Consider the following 27,491-nt stretch of genomic DNA (forward strand, 5'->3'; position numbering starts at 1 on the left):
AAATGTAGATTTGGAGGGCGGGCGTTCTGCTATCAGGCACCATTACTATGGAACCAACTTCCAATCTGGGTTAAGGAGGCTGACACCACCTCCACCTTTAAAACTAAACTTAAAACCTTTCTGTTTATTAAAGCATATAGTTAGTGTTTAGTAAACCTCTAGCTGGTGTTGGTAAATCTCTAGGTAGTGTAAACTCTAGTGTGTTAGAGTCAGTAGTCATAGTTGCAGCTATAGAAGACACAAGACTATAATAGTTAGTCTCAAATATAGCTTCGCGGTAGATATGCTGCTATAGGATTATGCTGCAGGGGGGCACCGACATGATCCGCTGGGCGGTGCCTCTCACCCTTCTTCTCCTCTCCTCTTCCCTTCCTCTCTTCTCCATTTCCATTTTTTTATTTATTATAAGTATCTCATAGCTATCATTTTTGTCCATCGCTCCTGTAGTCATTGTGCTGGCCCCCCTTTTTTCTCTTTTGTGCATGTTTGCAGGCCGGAGCCTCGGGAGCTGCGTGCTGGCCTGCGGTCCCGGTCCACCCTCCCACCCCCTCTGGTCATCCCGCTGCTGCTTCCACCTGCCTGCTGTGTGCTGCTGACGTCCCCGACTCCCCCAGTCTGGCCTTCAGCAGGAGGGTCCCCCCTTATGATCCAGGTCCTGGTCCAGGTTTCTTCCCTCCTAAAGGGGAGTTTTTCTTGCCACTGTTTGGCTTAAGGCTTTTCTCCCACTAGGGGAGTTTTTACCTGCCATTGTTTATGTAATAATTGCTCGGAGGTTTATGTTCTGGATCTCTGGAAAGCGTCTAGAGACAACATCTGTTGTATTAGACGCTATACAAATAAAATTGAATTGAATTGAATTGAGATTTGGTCCTTGGTCTCCAGACCACTTTTTTGTGGTCTTGGTCTTGTCTCAGGTCTCTCGGTCTCTCCAGGTCTCTGACTTGGATAATTAAGATGCCGTTGCCCACCAAGGAGACAAAATCTTGTATCAGCAGTTCTTCAGTGTAATCTGATTACTTTAATGGTAAATAATGTAATTTCAAGTTGGTAATTGTATTGTTAATATCTAAAATTCAGGTTTCATCTCCAAATTAAGTCCAATTTAAATCAGTAACACGTGTCAATCCTTAAAAGCACTGGAGTCAAAAGACGACATCGATGTCGTCTTTTTGTCGCTGTTTGTACTGTATGTTAATAAAAAAATAATAAATAAATAAATAAAATAATAATAAAATAAAAAATAATAATAAAAAGAAAACACTGGAGTCAATCCTCCAATAGTGTAGAAATAGCGGTAGTGCAGTCGCCACACAGATCTGATCTCAGCTGATGGATGGAAACATTTATAGTGAGTTCAACATCATCATCCACTTCTCTGTGTTATTGAGCTGCAGTTGAATACAAGCTCATATGGAAACTAGCTGAACCAGGGTGATGTTCTGCAATCACGCAGGATCAGGAAATAACTAGGTTTCTATTTGGTCTCGGTCTTGAGCTGAACTAGTCTTGGTCTTCACTTTACGGATGGAAACTCTGCTAAACTCGCGTTACAGAACCGGCTTGGTCCAGGTTGTGTTTCCAGGCTGCTCCAGCAGAGGGAGGCAGAGACTTTGCTGCAAGTGGAAACCATACGGACCGTCAAAGTCAACCTTTTAGGACTCTACTTATACTTTCAGTCGTAGAGATCAAGAACTGTTATGGAAATAAGAGAATGGATGGATGGATTTGTGTTAAAAAAAGCAGAAAGTATCAGTAAAGTGAAGCTGATAACTGACGACCCTGCAGGACTCCTGCCACACTTCTGCTGCTCCGCCTGACGTCTCTAGTCCACCTGCATCCTCTGAAATCCACGAGACAGATGCTGCCGTCTTTCCTCATCTGCCCCCATCTCCTTCCACATGGAAACGACTCTCCATTACCATGGACACTCATCATGACAACTGTTTAAAAAGCGTCAGAATAGAGGGTATGCATTGACGTCACTTCCCCACTTACTGGCACTGAGTGGCAAAACATCACCAAAAACAGCTGCAACTAGCGGAGAAGACGGGATAACAGCCGATTATGGGTTTAAATTAAAGGCAGTTGGACTTGACAGTGACCCGTACAGTTACCCCAAGAACCAGTGGTCCATGGACATTAATATTTGGTACAGTTACCCCAAGAACCAGTGGTCCATGGACATTAATATTTGGTACAGTTACCAAGAACCAGTGGTCCATGGACATTAATATTTGGTACAGTTACCAAGAACCAGTGGTCCATGGACATTAATATTTGGTACAGTTACCCCAAGAACCAGTGGTCCATGGACATTAATATTTGGTACAGTTACCCCAAGAACCAGTGGTCCATGGACATTAATATTTGGTACAGTTACCCCAAGAACCAGTGGTCCATGGACATTAATATTTGGTACAGTTACCAAGAACCAGTGGTCCATGGACATTAATATTTGGGACAGTTACCAAGAAACAGTGGTCCATGGACATTCATATTTGGTACAGTTACCAAGAACCAGTGGTCCATGGACATTAATATTTGGTACAGTTACCAAGAACCAGTGGTCCATGGACATTAATATTTGGTACAGTTACCAAGAACCAGTGGTCCATGGACATTAATATTTGGTACAGTTACCAAGAACCAGTGGTCCATGGACATTAACATTTGGTACAGTTACCAAGAACCAGTGGTCCATGGACATTAATATTTGGTACAGTTACCAAGAACCAGTGGTCCATGGACATTAATATTTGGCCAAGAATCGAGTTTCCTGATATTTATATGTACTTAATTTCTACGCTGGGGAAAAACACGAAGCAAAGCTTGACGGCATACAAAAGTCTTGATGCTTGGTCCGACTTCAAGGCAGAATTTGTTGTAGAAATTAAAGTGATGAGGACACCAAACTTTATGAATTGACCGTTTAACGTTAGCTACCCAAAAATTCAACATTAACTGATACAAAATGGGAACCGCAAATCCACGTTTCGGTGCCTGGAATCCAGTTGTTTCTGCGAATTGCAGCGATCCATTTGTCCCTCTTAAGCTTATTTTTTGGCAGTCTGTAAAACGATAACTCCCTTTTAGATGTTTTTGAGTTGCTCAAACTGAAAGTTTACGCTGCCACTCAGTCTTTCTGCCACTCAGTCTTTCTGCCACTAAGTCTTTCTGACAATCAGTCTTTCTGACACTCAGTGGGCGTAACCCGCTGTGAAGTCGCATCGCCCTCTATTGACAGTAGGAATATTCCCGACAGAGCAGCATCTCGTGATCACAAGGAATCCCGTGAGCGTTACCGTGGAGATCCAGAACCCTCAGTCTGGCGTGTCCCGTCAGGTCGTCGTCGGTCACCTCGGAGATGTTGTTGGAGGAGAGGTTGAGGGTCAGAGCTTGGCCCGTTACCGTGGGAACGCCAGTGAATCCGCCGCAGGAGCAGTTGCAGGAGAGCTGAGGGTCGCAGCGGCTGCAGGACGGCCGCTCCTGCCCCAGACCTCGACAGGTGGAGAGGAAGAGGAGGAAGAGGAGGAAGAGGAGCTTACGGCAGCAGATGCTCGGATGTTTCATACTGTGAAGGAAAACAGAAAAGGCCACAACAAAGCGAAAGTAGGACACAAGACGCAGAATCAGAATCAGTTGTATTGGCCAAGGCTCTGTTATCTCACCGGTACTTTACACACTATACACAAATGACTGTAGGAGCACGAGCCCTGGCATAACATACATTAAATACTCTGATGACACTGTTATTTTAGACACTACTAACTCAGAGGGTCAGCTGCAGGCTGAGTTTTTGCAGAGTGGTGCAGGCAGAACTGTCTGGACCTCAACACCACCAAGACTAAGGAACTGGGGCCTCATTTATAAAAGAGTGCGTAGGATACATACTAAAAGTGTACGTGCGCTCAAAAGCCGAAAATGGCGTGCGCACAAAAAAATACGGATTTATAAAACCCTGTGCACTCACACTTGCATGCAATGTTCTCTTTATAAATCACAGTCCAGCTGGAAGGTTGCGCACGTGAATTCACCTCATATCCCGCCCTCTACACGCCCACTTTCTACCATAAACGGTCAATGCAAACTACTACATGACTGTATTTGCATATAAATGAGCCTGCTGAGCATGCGCAGCAGCTTCCTGCAGCCTGTTTCTGCTGCGCGTCAGGATGAATGAGATTATGTCGAGCCGGTGTCCTACCTCGGCAGAAAATACTACCGTACGATCCCTGTGTCTTTTATCTCCGTTTCTTTTTTTCAAAGGCTTTTTCATGCAAATAGATGATTTAACAGCAGGAAGTCAGAATGTGCTTCACATATATCTATCTGTACGACGCTTTGGCGGAAGAAAAAAACTTGTCAGATCACACTTCCACATAGATATTGGCAGGTAGGATGATTACACAGATGAAAATACCCCGTCATATCACGCTTCCACATAGACATCAACATTTATCTATGAGGAAGCGTGATCTGACTGGTTTCTTTCTTCCGCCGAAGCTTCGTACACATAGATCTATGTGGAAGCACATTCTGACTTCCTGCTGTTAAATCGTCTATTTGCATGAAAAAGCCTTTGAAAAAAAAGAAACTGAGATAAAAGAATCGGGGATGGGGGGGGCGCTAGTGAGCCGGCGATGGAGTAGGTTGTGTTGAACCGAGCTCCTGTCTAACTTCCCTAAAATTACTGCTTTAATGCGCTTTTTTTGACGAACTTTATAAAGTTATTGCTCCATAACTTATTCAAGACATCCGGGAGACAGTCTGGGCTGTTTACGTTGCTTTAATGGCGAATAATCTCCGTATATACAAATACAGCGGCTCTACCACCACGAGGCCCGACGCGTCCGCGGGACATGCTGCAACAGGTCGCGGGAACAAATCTCCCACTCCGCAGGCAAAACCAGTAATGGACGCCGCGGAGCTGAAAGAGGACATTCTATCCTCATTGAGAGTGGATATCTCCGCTGTCATCAGGTCAGAACTGAAGAGCGCTCTCTCTGAGGACTTCGACTTCATCCGAAGCGAGCTAAAGGAAGTTAAGTCCGAGATTGCTAACAACACGGCGGCTATTCGCACTGAAGTGGATCATATGAAGGCTGCTATCAAAGACATGGAGGGGGGCTTATCGACCTGGTCGGGTGAAGTTACTGCTTTGCAAACATCAGTCGCTGAAATTAAAACAGAGCTGGCCAACTTAAAAGAGAGGAACGAGGACCTAGAAGGGAGGCTGAGGAGGTGTAACATCCGTATCGTGGGGGTCGCGGAGGACCCCGGCTCCAGCTCCACTACCTCCGTCTCCAAACTACTGAAGGAGGCTTTGCATCTGGAGAAAGATATCCTGGTTGACCGGTCACACAGAGGCCTCGCACCGAGAAAGCCTGGCGGGAAACCCCGGGTTATTGTCGCAAAACTGCATTATTATCAGGACTGTGTGGATGTACTGCGCCGCGCCCGAGAACGAGGACCGCTTCGGTACATGGGAGAGCCGATATCCATCTTTCCGGATTACACAGCGAGCGTCGCCAAAGCCCGTGCTGCGTTCAATGGCGTCAGGAATCTTCTTCGGGGTCGGCGAGATGTACGCTATGGAATATTGTTCCCGGCCCGCCTCCGCATTTCATACGGCGGGGATACCAAGGAATTCCTGGATCCAGAAAAGGCTATGGCGTATGTGAAGCGCGCTATCAGTCCAGCTGAAGCGCCGGAGCATTAACTTTGATCTAACCCTGTATTGATCATGATTCTTTTTTACCTTTGGGAGGAGGTCTCCTCGTGGAGGATGCGATGACTGATTATATACATTCCCACCTACAGGACTGGTTATTTACTTTAAGTTATTAAGTAACTTGTATTTTGTTTGCGTCATCAAGATATCACGCCCCCCCCCCACCCCCCCCCCCCCCCCCCCCCCCCATCGAAGGGTGAGTGTGTGTGTGTGTGTGTGTGTGTGTGTGTGTGTGTGTGTGTGTGTGTGTGTGTGTGTGTGTGTGTGTGTGTGTGTGTGTGTGTGTGTGTGTGTGTGTGTGTGTGAGTGTGTGGGGGTGGGCCAGTGTATGGACTTCTCATGCTAGAACAGTACCATGTACAGACCCGGTTTAAAGGGGAGGGCGGGGGGAGAGGGAGGAAGAAAAGGAAAAAAGGAAAATGTATATTTTATGTACCTGGAGAACACCCACAAATGCATCCACTTTATATGCACGTGGCAGCATGTTGAGTTTCAGTGTATTTGTAGATGACTGCCTAGATGTGAGGGTGTTTATTTTATTTTATTATTTATTTTTATTTATTTCTTTTAATCTAAATTATTTTATTTATTTATTTATTTATTTATTTATTTATTTATTTATTTTTTTAAATTGTCGGTTTATTAGTTTTTATCCCCCCCCCTTTTTTTTTTTTTTTTCCCCAGTTTACTTATGCACAGTTCCTGCTAATTCCACTGTGAAGTTCTGTTTGCCGTCCACTTATGCACAAATCGTGTGTGCTCCACTGGCAATATCGGCTGTTTTATTAGCTCAAAGCGCCTTTGATTTCGGCTTTTTTTCTGTTTAAGAATGGGGGGTTTGGCAGGAGCCGGCCACTTGGACACCTAGTTGTTCCCCACTGCTCACACTTAATGTGTGGTTTTGACTACCTAGGGTGTTTTAGTCACCATGTTCATGTTGGTGACAGGGGTTGGGGGCCTACCAGACCTATATTATTTGTCTATTTTTTTGAATGTGCTACTAGTTTTGAATTAATTTATGTTGATGTTTTGGGGTACACTTACGGTTTATTTTCTGCTATGATTCCCAATGACAGATGCAAGTAAGTTAGGAGGGATAATGGGCTGCCTAGTTAACTTCGTGAACTGGAATGTCAAGTCCTTAAATCACCCTGTGAAACGCAGAAAGGTACTTACGCATCTTAACCATCTCAAAGCTGATGTTGCATTTCTTCAGGAGACACATCTCCGCACAGTTGACCAACCTAGATTGCAAGGTGGATGGATAGGGCAATCATATCATTCCAATTTTGGCTCCAAGGCGAGGGGGACAGCAATCCTTATTGGTAAGAATGTTCCATTTGTTATGTCTAGCGTTGAATCTGATCCTATGGGACGTTATGTTATCGTAGTCGGCCAAATGTATGGATTTCCTGTCATTTTAGCAAACATCTACGCCCCAAATTGGGACGACGACGCCTTTTTCACTAATATATTTTCCCGACTCCCTAATATGAATACACACCACCTCATCCTTGGTGGCGATGTAAACTGTGTGCTCTCTCCAAAATTAGATCGTAGCTCTTCTAAGGCCGCATATGAGTCGAAATCAGCACAATCTATCAAACTTTTTCTTCGGGAATTTGGCGTAATTGATGTTTGGCGTTTCCATAACCCTACATCTAGGGCCTACTCCTTTTTTTCCCCGGTTCATAAAACATTTTCACGAATAGATTATTTCTTTATCGACAAAAACCTTCTTCAAATGGTAGCTGCCTGTGAGTATCAGTCCATCGTCATCTCCGATCACGGTCCCTTGACTATGGGGTTACGCATCCCTGGTGCAGATTCTGTATATCGGCCGTGGAGATTTAACCCCCTGCTTCTCTCAGAAGAGACATTTGTGAAGTTCATTAGATCTGAAATTGAGTTTTTTCTTTCCAAAAATCAGACCCCAGGAATGCCGTCCTCAACGGTCTGGGAAGCACTAAAGGCATACTTAAGGGGGCAGGTTATTTCCTTCAGTGCAATGCGAAAGAAAGCTAATACCGAGCGCCTCAAACAGCTTACGGATAACATTTTAAAACTAGATATAGCATACAGTCATTCACCTTCAGACGACATACTTAAACAACGTCTGACGCTTAAAATGGAATTTGACCTCCTTTCGACACGTCAAGCTGAAAATCTTATTCTAAAGTCGCGGCATCGTTTCTATGAACATGGTGAGAAGGCGGGGAAAATTCTAGCCCATCAGCTGCGCCAGAAGACTGCAACCCAGTGCATACCTATAATTAGAGATGAACAAGGTTTAAAGCACACAGATCATTTGAAAATAAATTCCTGCTTTCACCGCTATTACTCCTGCCTCTACACTTCAGAGCCACCAGACGATAAGTCTGCTCTAGATGACTTTTTTCACGGTCTAGATGTTCCCAGAGTAGATCCAGTGCTGGCGGCAGAATTAGAAGATGATATCTCCACTAAAGAGGTTCTGGAGGCTGTTAGTAGTATGCAAAGCGGTAAGTCTCCAGGGCCCGACGGCTACCCGACCGAATTTTTTAAAGCATTTTCATCATTACTCGCCCCACTTCTTCTTTCTGTTTTTACAGAATCGCTCTCTTCGAATTCTCTCCCCTCAACTATGCGCGAGGCAACCATTTCGCTTATTTTAAAGAAGGATAAAAATCCTCTTCAATGCAGCTCGTACCGCCCAATATCTCTCCTTAATACGGATGTCAAGATTCTCGCAAAGCTTTTGGCCCGGCGCATCGAAACTTCTCTCCCCTCAATTATCTCAATAGACCAAACAGGCTTCATGAAGAACCGGTACTCATTTTTTAATATTAGACAGCTCTTGAATATTCTTTATGGTCCCACTTCACCCGATACGCCGGAGATCTTGCTATCACTCGACGCTGAGAAGGCGTTTGATCGGGTGGAGTGGGATTATCTCTTTCATGCACTCGAAAAATTTGGTTTTGGCCCGAAGTTTCAATCCTGGATTAAAGTTCTCTATTCCTCTCCGATGACCGCGGTGCGTACGAACAACAACCTCTCTGCCTACTTTAATTTACAGAGAGGCACGAGACAAGGGTGTCCGTTGTCTTCGCTCCTGTTTGCGGTTGCTATCGAACCGCTAGCACTGGCTTTACGGCAAAATGTTAATATTAAGGGAATCAGCCGAGGAGGTCAGGAATGTAAAGTTTCGCTTTATGCTGATGACTTATTATTGTACATGTCCGATCCCTTGTCAAGCCTTCCTGGATTATTAGACACACTGAAGAGGTTTGGCGAAATATCTGGCTATAAAACAAATCTTCAAAAAAGCGAACTTATACCAATTAACGCAGCGGCCAAGAACGTGCCCTTTAATTCAACCCCTTTTAAAGTTAACATAAACAAATTCAAATATCTGGGTATCTGGGTTACGTGCAACCACAAAGACCTCTACAAAGCCAACTTTCTGCCCCTGATAGACTGTTTGAAACAAGATATTAAACGTTGGGATTTGCTGTCCCTCTCCTTGAGCGGGAGGATTAATACTATTAAAATGAATGTATTACCTAGGTTCCTTTATTTATTTCAATGCCTTCCTGTTTTCCTGACCAAATTCTTCTTTAGTTCTGTAGATAACCTCATATCATCGTTCATCTGGAACAAAAAACCCCCACGTATTAAAAAATCTGTTTTGCAGAGGCCCCGTCTCCAAGGCGGTATGGCCCTCCCAAACCTTCTATACTACTACTGGGCAGCCAATATTAGGGCCCTGATGTATTGGATGAGCGGCACAGGAGATTCTGACGCCCCTAAATGGCTCGTTCTGGAAAACATGTCCTGTAGTCATGCCTCCTTATCAGCCCTACTGTGCTCCGAACTCCCACTAGAAAAGCCCATTTTTCACTTTACCGCTAACCCCATTGTTGCACAGTCAATAAGAATTTGGAATCAGTTCAGGAGATCATTTGCTCTCCGTAATCTATCCTTTTCTGCCCCGATAGTCAAAAATCACATGTTTATTCCCTCAATGTTAGATGGGGCCTTTGGTATATGGCATAAGAAGGGAATTAAATCATTGCGAGACCTATATATAGACAACAATTTTGCATCGTTTGTTCAGCTGGTAAACCGTTTTGGTCTCCCCTGGTCCCACTCCTTTAGATATTTCCAACTACGCAATTTTATAACTTCACATTCCGACTGTTTTCCTTCATATCCTCCCGATTCCTTGGTAGATACTATTTTCAAATTGAGGACAAATCTAAAACAGGCTATAGGTAAGATCTATCATCTTCTCAATCATCATAACATGGCAGCTTTGGATAACCTTAAGAGTAAATGGGAAGAGGATCTAAGTGAGGAAATTTCAGGTGCAGTTTGGCAGAAGATTATTAGGAGGATTTACTCATCATCCATTTGTCAACGGCATACTGTCGTACAATTTAAGATTGTACACCGACTCCATTGGTCAAAGGTTAGGCTGTCCAAAATTAGACCAGAGCTGGACCCTACATGCGATAGATGTAAGCAAGCCCCCGCTAGCCTGTTTCACATGTTCTGGACATGTCCAAGTTTATATACATTCTGGAAGTCTATTTTTGATACCTTTTCTAAGGTGCTTGAGGAGCCGATCCATCCATCCCCTTTCATTGCCATTTTTGGTGTTACACCAGATGATGTACATCTGGACAGCTATGGGCGCAACATGCTGGCTTTTTGCACTTTGTTGGCCAGGCGACTTGTACTTTTCAAGTGGATAGATCCTCTCCCCCCTACACATTCCCAGTGGATCAAGGAGGTAATGCAACATCTCAAGTTAGAGAAGATAAGATACTCTCTTCAAGGATCTCTCTCGAAGTTCGATGCAACTTGGCAGCCTTTCATGACATTTGTCAACAATATGGAATCAAGGACTGTAACCCCATAATAAGTAGCATTATTTATCTAATTTTACATGTATCTGTATACTTTTGCACTGTCTAATTGTTTCTCATCTCAAGAAATACTTACTCTTGAGAGGTTTAGGTCTGGTGGGCCGGGGTGGGTAGTGGGTTTCGTGTTCTACTTGTTTTGTCTTTGTTATGTGTGATATGCAAAACCTTTAATAAAAAGACTTTGATTAAAAAAAAAAAAAAGAATCGGGGATGGTACGGTAGTATTTTCTGCCGAGGTAGGACACATCGGCAGAACACCAGCTTGGGTGTACATGGATCTATAAGTCTGATATGTGATGACATTAAAAGTATGACATGAATCTGGCTTCATTTCACCACCTCACTGTCTGCATTGCCAGTTCCCCATGTCTTCAAAATGTTTGTGCACTAGGATCAAAGTTTGCGTAAAGATACGCACATTTTCCCGTTAGTTTTTTTTTTTTTATAAATCCCAACCTTGGCATAAAAGGTGGCGTGCGAATCTTTCAAGCCCTGTTTTGTGCACGCAAGCTTTATAAATGAGGCCCCTGGTTGTTGACTTTCGGAGAGGTCCATCCAACACCCCCACTCTGTCTGTCAACAATCAGCCTACAGAGAGGGCTGAATCATACAGATATTTGGGACAGTAATCGACCACAACCTCACCTTCCAACCTAACACTCAATCCATTTTCTCAAAGTGCCAGCGACGCCTCTTTTTTCTTAGAAAACTCCGTAAACTTCAAGTCCACCAATCAGTCCTGACAGCATTTTACAAGTGTTTCATTGAATCAGTTTTTAACTTTCAACATAACAGCTTGGCTCGGATCTTTATCTAACATTCACCGTTATCCATTAAACAAAATTATTACATTGAGCAGTAAAATAATTGGACAGAAGCAGGAATCACTGGCATCTATAACAGAAGGACTAAGCGAAAGGGACAACAAATAGCCTCAGACATAATGATAATAATAATAATAATAATAATAATAATAATAATAATACATTTAATTTATAATGCACTTACAGTCAGTATAGGCTCCTCCCTCCGGTCACAGATACAGATACAGACATTCAGGACAAACAGAGCCATGTCAAGCTTTATATCCTCATCCATCAGTCTCATAAATAGCTGATTTACCTATTTATGTTTTGTTTCTGCTTTTAAACATATTTTTTAAATCCTTGTATCTACACTGAAAAAAATACATCTACCTGCATGTAAATATAACATATTTAAACCTGTGATATTAACAATTAAAAATAAAGTTTGTTGCTTTACATGAATACGTCTAGTTTTGAACTTAATCTTAATTTGTTCAAAAAACAACACATTGTAAATTTTTTCCTTAACCAGCAGTATTTCTGTAATCCCAGTAATCTTTTCATTTACTCACAAACAACAAGCAATGATCTTGTTGTATTTACTTTTCCTTTAACAATTTTAATCTATTGGGCAGATTGACCAATGTTTAGATGCTTTATGCTTACATGCTTTATTTGTTTAAGTAGAAACCACAGTAAAACATATCTTGCTTGATCTACTTTTAAAAATGAAGGCGACTTTTTAGCATGAGATTTTTATGTACAGTCAGTCCGGAAAGTATTCAATTCAATTCAATTTTATTTATATAGCGTCTAATACAACAGATGTTGTCTCTTCAGAACACTTCACTTTTCCCACATTCTTTTATGTTACAGCCCTATTGATAATAGGAATAAATTCTTTTTTTTTCTCAGAATTCTACACAAAACACCCCATAATGACAACATGAAAGAAGTTTTGATGCAACTTTTGTAAATGTATTAAAAATAAAAATAACAAGAAATCATATGAGTATTCATAACGTTTTCATAGTATAATAATAATAATAATAATTCATACATAAGTATTCATACCTTGTAGAAGCTCCTCTGGCAGCAATTACAGCCTCAAGTCTTTTTGAATAGGTTGCTACAAGTTTGGCACACCTATTCTTGGGCAGTTTTGCCCATTCTTCCTTACAGACCCTCTCAAGCTCCATCAGGTTGGATGGGGAGCATTTTCAGATCTCTCCAGAGATGTTGGATGGGATTCAGGTCTGGGCTCTGGCTGGGCCACGCAAGGACATTGACATGGTTGTTCTGAAGCCACTCCTCCAGCTCTACGGAGATTCCTGGTGGTTCCAAACGTCTTCCATTTAAGGATGATGCAGGCCCCAGTGCTCACTGGGACCTTCAAAGCAGCCGAAATGTTTCTGTACCCTTCCCCAGATTTGTGCCTCAAAACAATCCTGTTTCGGAGGTCTGAAGACAATTCTTTTGACTTCATGTTTGGTTTGTGTTGCAACATGCGCTGCCAACTGTGAGAGCTTATGTAGACAGGTGTGTGTCTTTCCAAATCAAGTCCAATCAACTGAATTCACCACAGGTGGACTCCCATTAAGCTGTAGAAACAACTTGAGAGAGATCAGTGGAAACAGAATGAACCAGAGATCAATTTTGAGCTTCATGGCAAACGTTCTGAATACTTATGTACGAGTATTAGGGCCACTTAAAAAAAAATAAAAAGAATTCTGAGAAAAAAGTCAGAATTCTGACTTTACAGTAATCTCAGAATTCTGAGAAAAAAGTCAGAATTCTTGGCCACTTAAAAAAAATAAAAAGAATTCTGAGAAAAAAGTCAGAATTCTGACTTTACAGTAATCACAGAATTCTGAGAAAAAAGGCAGAATTCTTGGCCACTTAAAAAAAATAAAAAGAATTCTGAGAAAAAAGTCAGAATTCTGAGAAAAAAGTCAGAGAAAAAAGTCAGTATTCTGACTTTGTTCTCAGAATTCTGACTTTTTTCTCAGAATTCTGAGAAAAAAGTCAGTATTCTGACTTTTTTCTCAGAATTCTGACTTTTTTCTCAGAATTCTGAGATTAAAGTCAGAATTCTGACTTTTTTCTCAGAATTCTGAGATTAAAGTCAGAATTCTGAGAAAAAAAGTCAGAAGAATTCTGACTTTAATCTCAGAAGATTGAAGTCAGAATTCTGACTTTTTTCTCAGAATTCTGAGAATAAAGTCAGACTTTATTCTCAGAATTCTGAGAAAAAAGTCAGAATTCTGAGATTAAAGTCAGAATTCTGACTTTTTTCTCAGAATTCTGAGATTAATGTCAGAATTCTGACTTTTTTGTCAGAATTCTGAGATTAAAGTCAGAATTCTGACTTTTTTCTCAGAATTCTGAGATTAAAGTCAGAATTCTGACTTTTTTCTCAGAATTCTTTTTATTTTTTTTTAAGTGGCTCTAATACTCTTCCATACTTATGCACAGGTGATATTTATAGTTTTTTATTTTTTATAAATTTACAAAAATCATAACAAAACTTCTTTCATGTTGTCATTATGGGGTGTTTTGTGTAGAATTCTGAGAAAAAAAAAGAATTTATTCCTATTATCAATAGGGCTGTAACATAAAAGAAGTGAAGCGTTCTGAATACTTTCCGGACTGACTGTAGAACAAGGAAGACTAGTCTTTGTATAAACTACTTAATTTTTAGTATGTACAAAATTCATTTGCAAGTAAAGTGAAGTTAATTTTGATAAATAAAGTAAACTTAACACAATTAAGTTGACTGTACTTGCAAAATGTATTATTTACATACAAAAAATTAAGTAGTTTATACAAAGACTAGTCTTTCTTGATCTACATAATAATTTCATGCAAAAAGTTGCCTTAATTTTTTTAAGTAGATCAAGCACAATATTTGTAACAGTGTATGTATTTATTGTGCACTTAATGGGGGACTTGTTTTTATCTCTTTGTTCTCTCTTATTTTATCTATGCTATGGTTTACAGCATCTAAGTCTAAGCAGTACTTGTGATTGCCCGATGGATGTTACTTTATATTGATTGTGTCCTGTCACATATGTTAACTGTACACACACTGATGCTGATGCTTTTACACAGACAAAGTTCCTAACGGATAAATAAAGTTATTTGATTTGATTTGAAGTCAGGTCAAACAAGACTCGGTTAATTTTGCTCACTGTACAGAGGAGGAGAAGACAAGAGGAAGTCTGTTTAATTATGAACGTAATGTAACGAAACTACAGTTAAATTCCCCTTCAACTTCTCTCGTGCAGGAAAAAAAAAAAAGAGCTTGAAGCAGTTTTGAACAGTTTGATATATGATGAAGTTCTTCTTTTTTTCAAACCATAAAACAAGTAAAGGACATTCCGGTACCGTGGCCGCCGTTGTAAAAGTGTCACAGCGCCTCATCGGCCTGTAAATCCGCGTTTCCTTACCTGGTCTTGTTCCCTGATCCGAGAAGTGAGAAGTGACAACCGACTGAGAGGATGGTTGAATCAGGGCTCGCTGGATCTCCAAAGAGGAAGTAAGAGTCTGAAGCGAGTGTGAAAAGAGGTAGTGGTTATGGAAATGAACTCTGGGGAAGACAGGCGCACTTATTTAGAGCTTGTACACTGACGGGTTTTACTGGACCGCCTGCAGTCGGCGCGGAGGTCCGGTGGGAGCTTTAAGGATCCGTCTGGGTTTTGGGTTCTGCTCAAACCTGCCCGTTAAACGACGCCTGAAACCAGGACTCTTCATTTACGTTGGTTGCTAGGCAGTTGTGGACAACGGGGTTGCGGCAGGTCCACGAGCCCCACAGGTAGCCGAGCGAGACCGGTGTCGTGCCAAAAAGTGATTGAAGGCCAAATACAGTTACAGTTTTTCTCGATTGCTTTGACACATTTTGCACATCATGGGCAGTGGTGGACAGTAACGGAGTAAATTTACTTGAGTACTGTACTTAAGTACATATCCAGAGGATTTGTACTTTACTTGAGTATTAGATTTCTTTGGTACTTATTATTCTTACTTGAATACATTTCCAAGACAAATATTTTTACTTTTACTCGAGTAAATTTCTAGGAAGGCTGAAAAGTACTCGTTACTTTCAGGTCTGCTCTTTTTTCTTCTTCCCTAAAATCCTATTGGACACAAGCGGTTTTTGTCAAAGGAGGAACCTATCACAGTGCACGCTCTCCACTGGGATGTACGTAAAGCGGAAATACGTCAAGCCTCCTCAAAACGATACCGCCAAAGTAGCCTGCGTTTGTCAAGACAGAGCTGCAACAAGTCAAGACAGAGCCACAACAAGTCAAGACAGAGCTGCAACAAGTCAAGACAGAGCTGCAACAAGTCAAGACAGAGCTGTAACAAGTCAAGACAGAGCTGCAACAAGTCAAGACAGAGCTGCAACAAGTGAAGACAGAGCTGCAACAAGTGAAGACAGAGCTGCAACAAGTCAAGACATAGCTGCAACAAGTCAAGACAGAGCTGCAACAAGTCAAGACATAGCTGCAACAAGTCAAGACAGAGCTGCAACAAGTCAAGACAGAGCCGCAACAAGTCAAGACAGAGTCAACAAGTCAAGACAGAGCTGCAACAAGTCAAGACAGAGCTGCAACAAGTCAAGACAGAGCTGCAACAAGTCAAGACAGAGCTGCAACAAGTCAAGACAGAGCTGCAACAAGTCAAGACAGAGCTGCAACAAGTCAAGACAGAGCCGCAACAAGTCAAGACAGAGCTGCAACAAGTCAAGACAGAGCTGCAACAAGTCAAGACAGAGTCAACAAGTCAAGACAGAGCTGCAACAAGTCAAGACAGAGCTGCAACAAGTCAAGACAGAGCTGCAACAAGTCAAGACAGAGCTGCAACAAGTCAAGACAGAGCCGCAACAAGTCAAGACAGAGCTGCAACAAGTCAAGACAGAGCTGCAACAAGTCAAGACAGGGCTGCAACAAGTCAAGACAGAGCCGCAACAAGTCAAGACAGAGCTGCAACAAGTCAAGACAGAGTCAACAAGTCAAGACAGAGCTGCAACAAGTCAAGACAGAGCTGCAACAAGTGAAGACAGAGCTGCAACAAGTCAAGACAGAGCCTCAACAAGTCAAGACAGAGTCAACAAGTCAAGACAGAGCCGCAACAAGTCAAGACAGAGCTGCAACAAGTCAAGACAGAGTCAACAAGTCAAGACAGAGCTGCAACAAGTCAAGACAGAGTCAACAAGTCAAGACAGAGCTGCAACAAGTCAAGACAGAGTCAACAAGTCAAGACAGAGCTGCAACAAGTCAAGACAGAGTCAACAAGTCAAGACAGAGCTGCAACAAGTCAAGACAGAGCTGCAACAAGTCAAGACAGAGCTGCAACAAGTCAAGACAGAGCTGCAACAAGTCAAGACAGAGTCAACAAGTCAAGACAGAGCCGCAACAAGTCAAGACAGAGCTGCAACAAGTCAAGACAGAGCCAACAAGTCAAGACAGAGCCGCAACAAGTCAAGACAGAGCCGCAACAAGTCAAGACAGAGCTGCAACAAGTCAAGACAGAGCTGCAACAAGTCAAGACAGAGCTGCAACAAGTCAAGACAGAGCTGCAACAAGTCAAGACAGAGCCGCTACAAGTCAAGACAGAGCTGCAACAAGTCAAGACAGAGTCAACAAGTCAAGACAGAGCTGCAACAAGTCAAGACAGAGTCAACAAGTCAAGACAGAGCTGCAACAAGTCAAGACAGAGCCGCAACAAGTCAAGACAGAGCTGCAACAAGTCAAGACAGAGCTGCAACAAGTCAAGACAGAGCCGCAACAAGTCAAGACAGAGCCGCAACAAGTCAAGACAGAGTCAACAAGTCAAGACAGAGCTGCAACAAGTCAAGACAGAGTCAACAAGTCAAGACAGAGCTGCAACAAGTCAAGACATAGCTGCAACAAGTCAAGACAGAGCTGCAACAAGTCAAGACAGAGCCGCAACAAGTCAAGACAGAGCCGCAACAAGTCAAGACAGAGCTGCAACAAGTCAAGACAGAGCTGCAACAAGTCAAGACAGAGCTGCAACAAGTCAAGACAGAGCTGCAACAAGTCAAGACAGAGTCGCTACAAGTCAAGACAGAGCTGCAACAAGTCAAGACAGAGTCAACAAGTCAAGACAGAGCTGCAACAAGTCAAGACAGAGCTGCAACAAGTCAAGACAGAGCTGCAACAAGTCAAGACATAGCTGCAACAAGTCAAGACAGAGCTGCAACAACGGCTACGCCTGCGTCAGGAGAAGAAAGACAATCCGCTGAGTCGTCTGAGTCTGATAATGAGCCGGACTCGGAGCAGGGACTTTCACAAAATCCTTGGCCGTATCTTAACTCAATGTTTGAGTTCGACCGAGTAAAAAACGAGGGCACAGACAAAATAAAAAAATTAAATTAAATTAAAATTAAATTAAAATTTAAAAATATAGTAATTTACTGATGTGGAAAATAGGAAATTTACTCTTACTTTTACTTTTACTTAAAGTAAATTTAAAAGCATTTACTTTTGGATACTTAAGTACCTTTAAAAGCAAGTACTTTTCTACTCTTACTCGAGTAATATTTTGACTGAGCTACTTTTACTTGTAACGGAGTAAATTTTGACCAGTAGTATTTGTACTCTTACTCAAGTACTGGGGTCGAGTACTCTGTCCACCTCTGATCATGGGTCAACTTTATCTAATGCTCACACCTTCTTTGCACAGCAAGAGTCCTCTCTGGTGAATCAGTTAACTTTTTCTCATTGCTTTCACACAATTTTCTTTTGACTTTTGATACACTTTTCAAAACAGTTAACACACTTCTCACAAAGAGACACAAAACATAACTGATTTACCATGGCAACACATTGCAGACACTTTGTAGCAGTGAATTGGAACTGCTCTCTCAATTCTGAAGATTATCAGCACCTGTGTGAACTCTCTTTGCAAAACAAAGCAAGTAGTCCTCAACCTATCAAAGAGGTCAATAGCTTGAAGTTGACACCAAGCATGGATCGAGGAGGACGTGGACGAGAACATGTGGCCTGATCGTCAGGCCCGTGTCGACAATGCGTAATTTTCCTGTATTTTTATTTTTTTCATATTTACAGGGTTTCATTTCATTGTGTTTCATTTACAATACTTTCTTTGACAATTGACCTTTGTTGTTCTGCATATTGAACCCTGTCATTTTGATTGCTTACAGTATGTGCATGTGACAAGTACTGCAATAAATATTTTTCTGTCAGAATCTTGACATTTTGTACACAGTAGAACAAATGTAAATCAATGGTGTTGACAGGAACTTCAGCAATACAAAAACAGATCTACAATATTTTACTGTATACACATTTTCTGATTTTACTGTAAATACTGTGTGACAGTATATTTCTAAGTTATATAACTAAGTTAGAGTGCTCAATACAAAACCCAGATTGTAGTATGTTGTCAGTTGTAAAATAGTCAATACTATGAGGGTGTTGAACAAAAGTTGATATTGATAGCTGTGGTTTCAATTTTGTTATCCATTGTTAAATAAATGAGAAAACTTACATGTTCAATTGAGAAAAAATTGTAGGTTTTGATGGAAAAGTTTGGTTTTGATGGATGTGTGACAAGTTTTGAGAAAGTGGTGTCATTCTGCAAACATCATAAAGTGTTTTGGTTATTTCAGCTTCTGTTAAGGGCTTTGTGTGAGCTGTTTTGAAAAAGTAAACTGTGAATGGAAAAATGGGCCAAAACGATCGAGAAAAACTGTAATGAAAGGTGGTTTCTGCCTAAATATGATTTGATCTCATTCTTGAGCTTCATAATATAAATACTAGAGCTCACAGGATTGCTTTTAACTCTTTTAAAGGACCATTACAACACAAAATAGGCATTTTCAACTGCCAAAAATTGATTGAATTGATTGAAAATAGCGGATATAGTTGAACTTCAAACTTTAAAAATAATGTTTGAAGCAAAAAATAGATCGTTACCAGAACAGTTACAACATGTGTTCAGATTGGAGGATGAGGATAACAGACTTAAACTTGATTTCAAACATACTTTTGCAAGGCTAAACATAAAACAAATGTGTATTTCTGTTACAGGTGTAAAAATATGGCATGGACAAAGCAAAGAACTGAAAAGTTGCACAAGTTTGTATCAGCTTAAGAAAATGTTTAAAAAAGAAAAGATAAGTGCTACAAAAAAGAAGAAGGAGAAAGAGAAAAAAATAGATAGAAGAGTGGTATCTTTGTTTGTTTTCTTGTTATTAATATGTGTATAGATAGATTGGTGTTCAGTAAGTCAATGTAATTGTATTAACAGAGAGGGTTTTCTTCTTCCTGCTCCTTTTCTTTCATGCTGATAATGTGTACTTCATGGAATTTTGTACAACATTATTAAGAAGATATACCATGAATGGAATAAATGAAATGAAATGAAAAAGAAATGAAAAAATTGAAGGCCAAATACAGTTAATGAAAAGTTGTTTCTGCCTAAATATGACTTGATCTCGTTCTTGAGCTTCATAATCTGAAAATCTGACGTTTTAGCGCTATCGTTCAACGGGCTGCTGTGCGCGCTGCCGCGGCCACAAATCAGAAGAAATCAGATTCTGGCAGGCAATCACTTTTTGGCACAACACCTGTCCAGATCAGTCACGACGTCCTGGACCGTTCCCGCTGGTGGTTAAACATCTGGAAGCAGCCAAGGCTGGAGCTAAACTGGAAACAGGCCCACAGGGTTTAGAACCGCCTCATTTTAAAGTCTGCAGAGGACTCTGTGATTGTTAGCCTGCTGCAGGGAAATGAAACTGACCACGACCCTGTGGTTGAAAACTTTGTCAAGTGACTCATACCTACAGCTCAATCTGACAAAGAAAAAGACATGGCAATTGATTTTAGGAAGAACGCCAAAACACCTGAACCAGTTAAGATTAAGGCCCCGTTTACACAGAGCCGGGTATTTACAAAAACGCATATTTCCCCCTCTACGTTTTGAAAAATTCCATCGTTTACACGAGATCGTTTTCAAAATCTCTTCGTTTACACGGAGCCGCATGAATACGCTGTTAACGTCATGCCAGCCAATCAGAATCCTGGAAAAAACATCAACAAATGACACGTGACGTGTAACTTCCAGTTAAGGCGGTTTTATGGTTCCGCGTTACACCAACGCAGAGCCTAGGGCGTAGGGTACGCGGCGACGCGTAGCCTACGCCGTAGGCTCTGCGTCGATTTAACGCGGGACCATAAATCAGGCTTTACTTCCAAGACGGAACGAGAGTCTTTCGTTTGGAGTGACAGAGAAGTGGAGTTACTTTTAAGTGTGACTTTAGAATATAAAACAGGTAAAATACAAGAAAATATTGACGTGGCCAAAAAAATTGTAAACACAGGTGTCACTCATGACGCTGGTGACGGTTCTGTTGCATAATGTATCGTTTCTGAAGCCTAAATCTCCGTTTTCCTCCGTTTAGACGCAAACGTGAAAACTGAGTTTTTGAAAATCTCCACTTTGGCCGGAGTTTTCAGAAATGATGGTTTTTGGTGACTTTGAGCTTCGTTTTCGTGTAAACGAAAGGCCAAAACGCATGAAAGCGCCTCTGTTTTTGCTCCGTGTAAATGGGGCCTAAGGGACAAGTAATTGAACAAGTGCAGTCCCATAAATATCTGGGGACAATCATTGACTCCACCCTAAACTTTAAAAGGAACCCTGCATATTAAGACATGTAGGTCTTAAAAGATAAATGTTGGTATCAATTATAACAATGTGATATAAAAAACCTTGTTGATGTCTTCGTTTTTATAAAATTTGAAAATATAATTTAACTCGTAGGTCGCCATTGTTGTTTACATTCTGGGTAGTGACGTCAGACGGTGGCTCCTGCTGGCCCCCGTACACTGTTCTGACACCCAGAAACAGATGAAAACACAGCTAAACAGGTGACGGCGCACCAGAAACACAGATCAAAACACAGCTAAACATTAAGGTGACGGCGCACCTTCAAAAAAGTAAAATAAAATTAAAAAAAAGTACTGCACCATAAAGCATGAACTATAAAAACACCATAAAACTCAGAGACTAACAGACCACACGTTTCAACCAGCAGATAGCCGATGCTACAATAAAAACCCCAGCCAGATCTGGCGTCATTAAATTAAATAAAGATGTTCTTGCCTATTTGACGCGAAGTCTGCGCCTCCCGTTTCGTCAAAGTCCCGGGCCAGTCCCCTCAGCGTCGGGTCTGTCATCAGCCAGCACCGAGGCCGGTTTTAGGAGGGAGAGGGGGGGGCTATGCCCACTCAAACGTGCATATTGCCCACCGGCGTCTCCATCCCGGTGGCGGCAGCGAGAGCGGAGAACGGAGAGCGGGTGGCGGCCTAATGCACTGGTAAGATGCGCACAACATTGATCATTTTTGCAGATCTCCCGTGCATCACAGAACTTTGATCCAGTTTGCCTGAACCGAGACGTCTTATGGGCTCCCTCGTCAGCCTCCACGGCCGGGAGATGCTGCTCATCTATGTTTTAGATACCTGTCCCAGTTAAACTAACGGGGCTTATCTTCCCAGAGACACCGCTCTACGTCATCGCCCCCAGAATGCATTGGTAGGTAAAACATGGCGCCTCCCGCAGGTCAAAATATGTAATAAACATTGTAGATTTTTAAAGCAATTAGATTATTTTATGTGTTTCTAACAACATATTTTAGTATAAGAGAACAATTGTGGCTAATTAGGGACTACATGTCTTAATATGCAGGGTTCCCTTTAAAGGGAACTGCAAAGCTGTGAGCAGGAAGGGACACCAGGACACCCTGTTCTGTCTGAGGAAGTTGTCCTGTTTCCACATTGATAGGACCATGATGACACTTTTTTATCATGGTTTCATTGATTCTGTTTTAACTTTTTCACTAATATCGTGGTTCGGAAACCTGCCCTTAAAAGAAAGGAGTTCACTCACTCAGATCATTAATTGGTCGGCTGATTGAGGAAACACAGCTGGGCCTGGAGTCGCTGGAGGCCAAGCAGTTGCAGTTGTAGCTCCAGCTCCGTTCCCAATGATGCCTCCCATCCAGTACTGGAGTTGAGGGGGGATGATGGGGGATGAGAGGGGATGGCACCCCCCCCTGAAATAAAAACGTTCCATATCATCCCCCCTGAAATAAAAACGTTCCAAATCATCCCCCCTGAAATAAAAACGTTCCAAATCATCCCCCCTGTAAAACTGCCATCCCTCCTTTCCATCCCTTATGTCATTTCATCAATGAATGTGGTTTTACTGCTATTTCAACATTTAGAGTCATCACCAGAAAAATAACACCAGAAAAATAACTTATTTGACAATTTTCACCTGTTTCAAGTAAATTTTCACTTGAAATAAGAAAAAATCTGCCAGTGGGACAAGATTTATCTTCTCATTACAAGCAAAAAAATCTTCCACTGGCAGATTTTTCTACTTATTTCAAGTGAAAATCTACTTGAAACAGGTGAAAATTGTTGTTTTTTCCAGTGATGAGTCTTGTTTTAAGTGTAATGAGATTTTTTGTACTAAAATGAGACATTTTAACTAGAAATAAGACAAATATTCTTGTTAAGATTTTGAGTTTTTGCAGTGATCCATGTTACTTATCCTGTGAAGGACAGAGTCATATTGATAAGTTCAGAAAAGTGTTTTTTATTGTTGTGTTTTGATGTATTTGATGTAAGCCCAGTGGATATTTAAAGCTTACAGAAGGCTGCATTTAACTGCTGCTATGTCATTCCTGCAGTATTTCTGCAGGGGTTTTGGTCACTGCTAGTATTTGTAATATATTATATTATTTGTAATCAGCACAAATTATCTGTCCCCATATTATAAAATCCACCATCCCCCCTGATTCTTTTTTTCAACTCGAGTACTGCTCCCATCCCTCAGCGAGTGAGTTCCAGCTACTGCCATCAGGACGCAGGTTTAAACTCCCCAGAACTAGGAACTATAGGAACAGCTTTGTCCCTGCTGTGGTCTCTCTTTTAAACAAATCTTAACGCATCTTATTTATTACTGAGGTCTATCCTGCTTTTAAGTAATTTCTTTCTTTTTATCAGAAACCCTGACCTTGGTTTTTACTTTCTTTATTCATTCATTGTTCTTTACCTTGTGGGCAACATCTACTTTTATCCTGTTAGTGAGCATCGTGAGTTCCTGCCATGTCTGTCTTGTGCTGTTGCAAACCTGTTCATTGTTTTCATTGTTTTTGTCCTGTGTCAAATTAATAACGGTAAAGATTGTGTGTGAAATGCCTTCCATCCACTGCAAAACAAATCTACCTACGGGCAGAGCCGGATTAAATAAATGGACTACACTAGGCAGACTGTGATTTTTGGGCCCCCCTCCATCGATGTTATTTATGAATTGAAATCTTAAACTTACCAAAGTTACTAATAAAAGTTAATTCACATTTTACATAGCATAGTCATAGTCAAGTTGGTTCTTTGTATTCCAAAATAAGTCATGTGTTGTATATTAAACAGTCTATCAGACTATTTTTTGATTTTTATTATTTATACGTTATTACACCGCTCTATTAAATGCTATTAAATTATCCTTATCTTATCGATTGCGAGTATCATTGTTAAGGTATTAGTACCAGTAAATCACCAATAGGTGTCAGCATTGCTATGTAAACAGAGTAAAATAAGATAAATGTTGTAAGCTATTGCATTTTGCAGAAAACTTTAATTAAATGTGTTGATTAAATTGAATTGTTAAATAAGAAGTCAAATCTACAAAGGCCGATAAAATTTGCAGTAAGACAAAGTGTACTGTAGTATGTATGTCTGTATGTGTATATGTATGTATGTGTATGCGTATGTATGCGTATATATATGTATGCATACTAAATATTGTAATAATGCACATATATAAATGCCTTAGGTTTTTACCGGCATGGTATCAACCATTAATATGTGTGCAGACAAAAAAAATAAAAAATAAAAAATTGTCCCTCTGTCTGGGCCCCTCGCCTGTCAATCGGGCCCTAGGCACATGTCTAGTTTGCCTTTGTGTTAATCCGGCTCTGCCTACAGGTACTAATAAAGTTAACTTGAACTTGAACTTGAACAGGCCCAGACGGGTCACCAGACGGGTCACCAGACGGATCACCAGACGGGTCAAGTTTTGGGTCATTTGTGCAGCTGCAGGCAGATCATGTCGTTTGTGGTTTCTGCAACTTAACCAACCGTAACCTCCGCATGTTCAAGAGCGTGACGGAAGCAGCTTCAGAATTCTGACAGCTGCAAAGATTCGTTGGGCAGAACTCAGGTTCAGGCCCGGCTCACATGTCTGAAGGAAATGATAAACGACCTTAAACTGAAGGAGTTTTTTTTTTGTTCAAAGTATTTTTATTCGTTTTTTTTTTTTAAATCGTACAAAATACAATTTGACAGGCATTTCAATACATTTCAATATAATCCCACCCTACAGACAATCCCACCAACAAACAAAACAAACAAAAATGTAGAAAAATAAGAAGAAAAAAGGGAAAAAAATGGAGGGGTTATATCTATAAATTAGAAATGTTTGAGGTATCTTTTAAAACTGATCTAGAACTGGTTGCCATATAGAATAGAAGTTGAGGGCACAGCGTTTTGTAACATATCGGATCTTTTCTAAATTCAGACGGTGCAGGAGATTCTGATCCATTGACTTGTAGGGGTGTAACAATGTATCGTGCCACGAAATTTCGCGATACAAAAACGCCACGAAACGTGTCGTGGAGGTGACAAGGTGTATGGCGATATTAGGTTATTAATATTAATCTATTGTTTTGACTAGAAACGCGCATCCGACCGCGACCCGCAGACCAAAATCTTCCTCCGCTCAGAAGAAACTAGTACCTTTTTGCGGTCCCGATCACGGGACTCTAGCAGGGTTTTGAGCTCTGAACTTTTAAGTCTGGTGTAGAGTTAAGCCTTACCTTATTAAATTAAACCTTTTTCGGGTCGTGAGTAGGATAAACACGGGAAAACTTCTTCCGAGTTGAAGTGTACTTTAATGTCCGCACAACAGCGCAGGATTTTAGAACATCAACACAGCACCTAGTGCTGTATCACTCCGCCCAATCTAAAACACACAGTACAGTAATAACAACTACAGATAAACTGACTAGTGTCATTATAGTCCTTGATTTACATCAGAATATAAAGAATATATATTTATAAAATAATGAACCCTGAATTACCAAAATAACCTTAACAAAAATAAATCTCCTCTTACACTTATAAGGTGAGCATGAATCAATCTTTTTCATGATGTAAAATTGTATGTATTTATTTACTTTTATTTATTTATTTAATTTTAGTTGTTAAATTTCTGGAAAAGAAAAAAGTCAAATCATACATGAGAGAAACTATTCAGTTTGTGGCAAAATATTTGTACGTGTATGAAACTGAAGATCATAATGCAAACCTGACATTTACTTTTAGTTCAGTTTGTGGAAAATGGTTGGCCTGGCTTTCTCTTTAAAACTTAAACAGTTATAAAGCATTACAAACTGTAACAATAGGGCAAACGCACAGTATTGTTTTGTATTTTGTCTTTCAAATAAAAGACAATTTTTTCCAGTCATATGTTCCTCATTCAAGGTTGTTAAAAAAATACTGCTATAATATCGTATCGTATCGTTATCGTGACCTCAATATCGTGTATCGTACCGTATCGTGAGATTAGTGTATCGTTACACCCCTATTGACTTGAAAGTTGGAGGAAATCTGTTTTTCCACTTAAGCAGTATGAGCCTTCTAGCCAGTAACATGGCAAAGGCTATCATGTTTTTACCATGATGAGTGGCAGAAGTCCTGCAGTAGTAGTACTACACCAAATACCGCTATTATGGCAAGAGGTTCTATGGGTATTCCTAGCAGGTCAGAAAATAATTTGAATATAGGTTCCCAAAACTCTGTTAATTTTGGGCAGAGCCAGAACAAATGTGATTAAGTGGCTGTTGCTGTTCCACGGCCTCACAGTTAGGATCAATGTTTGCTGTTATCTTTGCCAATCGCGATTTAGACCAGGGATCGGCAACCCGCGGCTCTGGAGCCGCATGCGGCTCTTTAGCGCCGCCCTAGTGGCTCCTGGAGCTTTTTAAAAAATGTTTGACCTTTTTTTTACTTTTTTCTTCTTTTTTTTACTTTTTTTCTTTTTCTTCTTCTTTCTTCTTTTTTTACTTTTTTTCTTCCTTATTCCTTTCCTTTTTATTCTCGACATTTTGACTTTTTTCTCGAAATTTTGACTTTTTTCTCAACAGTTCGACTTTTTTCTTGACCTTTCAACTTTTTTCTCAACATTTCGACTTTTTTTTCAACATTTCGACTTCTTTCTCGAGATTGTACTTCATTATTAATCCCGACATTTCGAGTTTGTTTTCAAAATTTTGACTTTTTTCTTGACATTTCGACATTTTTCTCAAGATTGTATTTCAACATTAATCTCGACATTTCAACTTTTTTATCGAAATGCATAATGAAAAAAAAAAATCTTCCCCCAGTTATAACTAATATAGAAACATGCAGCATGTGTTTCTTCATTCTAAGGCTTATACAAGACTTTTCATTTTTTGCGGCTCCAGACATATTTGTTTTTTGTGTTTTTGATCCAATACGGCTCTTTCAACATTTTGGGTTGCCGACCCCTGATTTAGACCAATGTAGCCTACAGTATGTACAATCTTGAATTGTATTACCTTATGTCTTAAGCAAATTGAGGATGCGATCTGTACGTTCTATGCCTAATTCTTCTTCCCATTGGCTTTTTAGACATGTCAGAGGTTCTAAATTATGGGAATTGAGTGACATGTAAATTATTCCGATAGGCCCTTTATGGTCGAGGGCTAAGTTTTAAAAGAGAATCTAAGAGGGAGCTGGGTGATATCGTTGGAAATTGCAGCTGATTGTGAGGATTCAAAGCTGCAAAGTTGCAGATACTTGAAGAAGTCCGAGTTGGGGATTTTGTATTTTAATCTCAGCTGCTCGAATGATGCGAAATTATCATCAATATATAAATCTTTCAAAGTAGCTAATCCATTTC

At 40.7% G+C, this 27,491-nt stretch overlaps 1 protein-coding gene across 1 annotated transcript in view; it reads right to left on the minus strand.

Moving 5' to 3' along the window:
• The window catches only part of LOC133420381 (toll-like receptor 2 type-2), a 23,845-nt gene extending 11,172 nt beyond the window's left edge, over positions 1 to 12,673 (minus strand). Inside the window, exons 1-2 of the mRNA XM_061710070.1 lie at positions 12,525 to 12,673; positions 3,303 to 3,571 (exon numbers count right to left, since the gene is read on the minus strand). Of these exons, the coding sequence (XP_061566054.1) occupies positions 3,303 to 3,571; positions 12,525 to 12,649 (394 nt within the window). The 5' untranslated portion in view covers positions 12,650 to 12,673. The remainder of the gene's footprint in view (positions 1 to 3,302; positions 3,572 to 12,524) is intronic.
• Between the last annotated feature and the right edge of the window lie 14,818 nt (positions 12,674 to 27,491).

Source organism: Cololabis saira, chromosome 20 (assembly GCF_033807715.1).
Source record: "Cololabis saira isolate AMF1-May2022 chromosome 20, fColSai1.1, whole genome shotgun sequence".
In the NCBI taxonomy this organism is placed as follows: domain Eukaryota; kingdom Metazoa; phylum Chordata; class Actinopteri; order Beloniformes; family Belonidae; genus Cololabis; species Cololabis saira.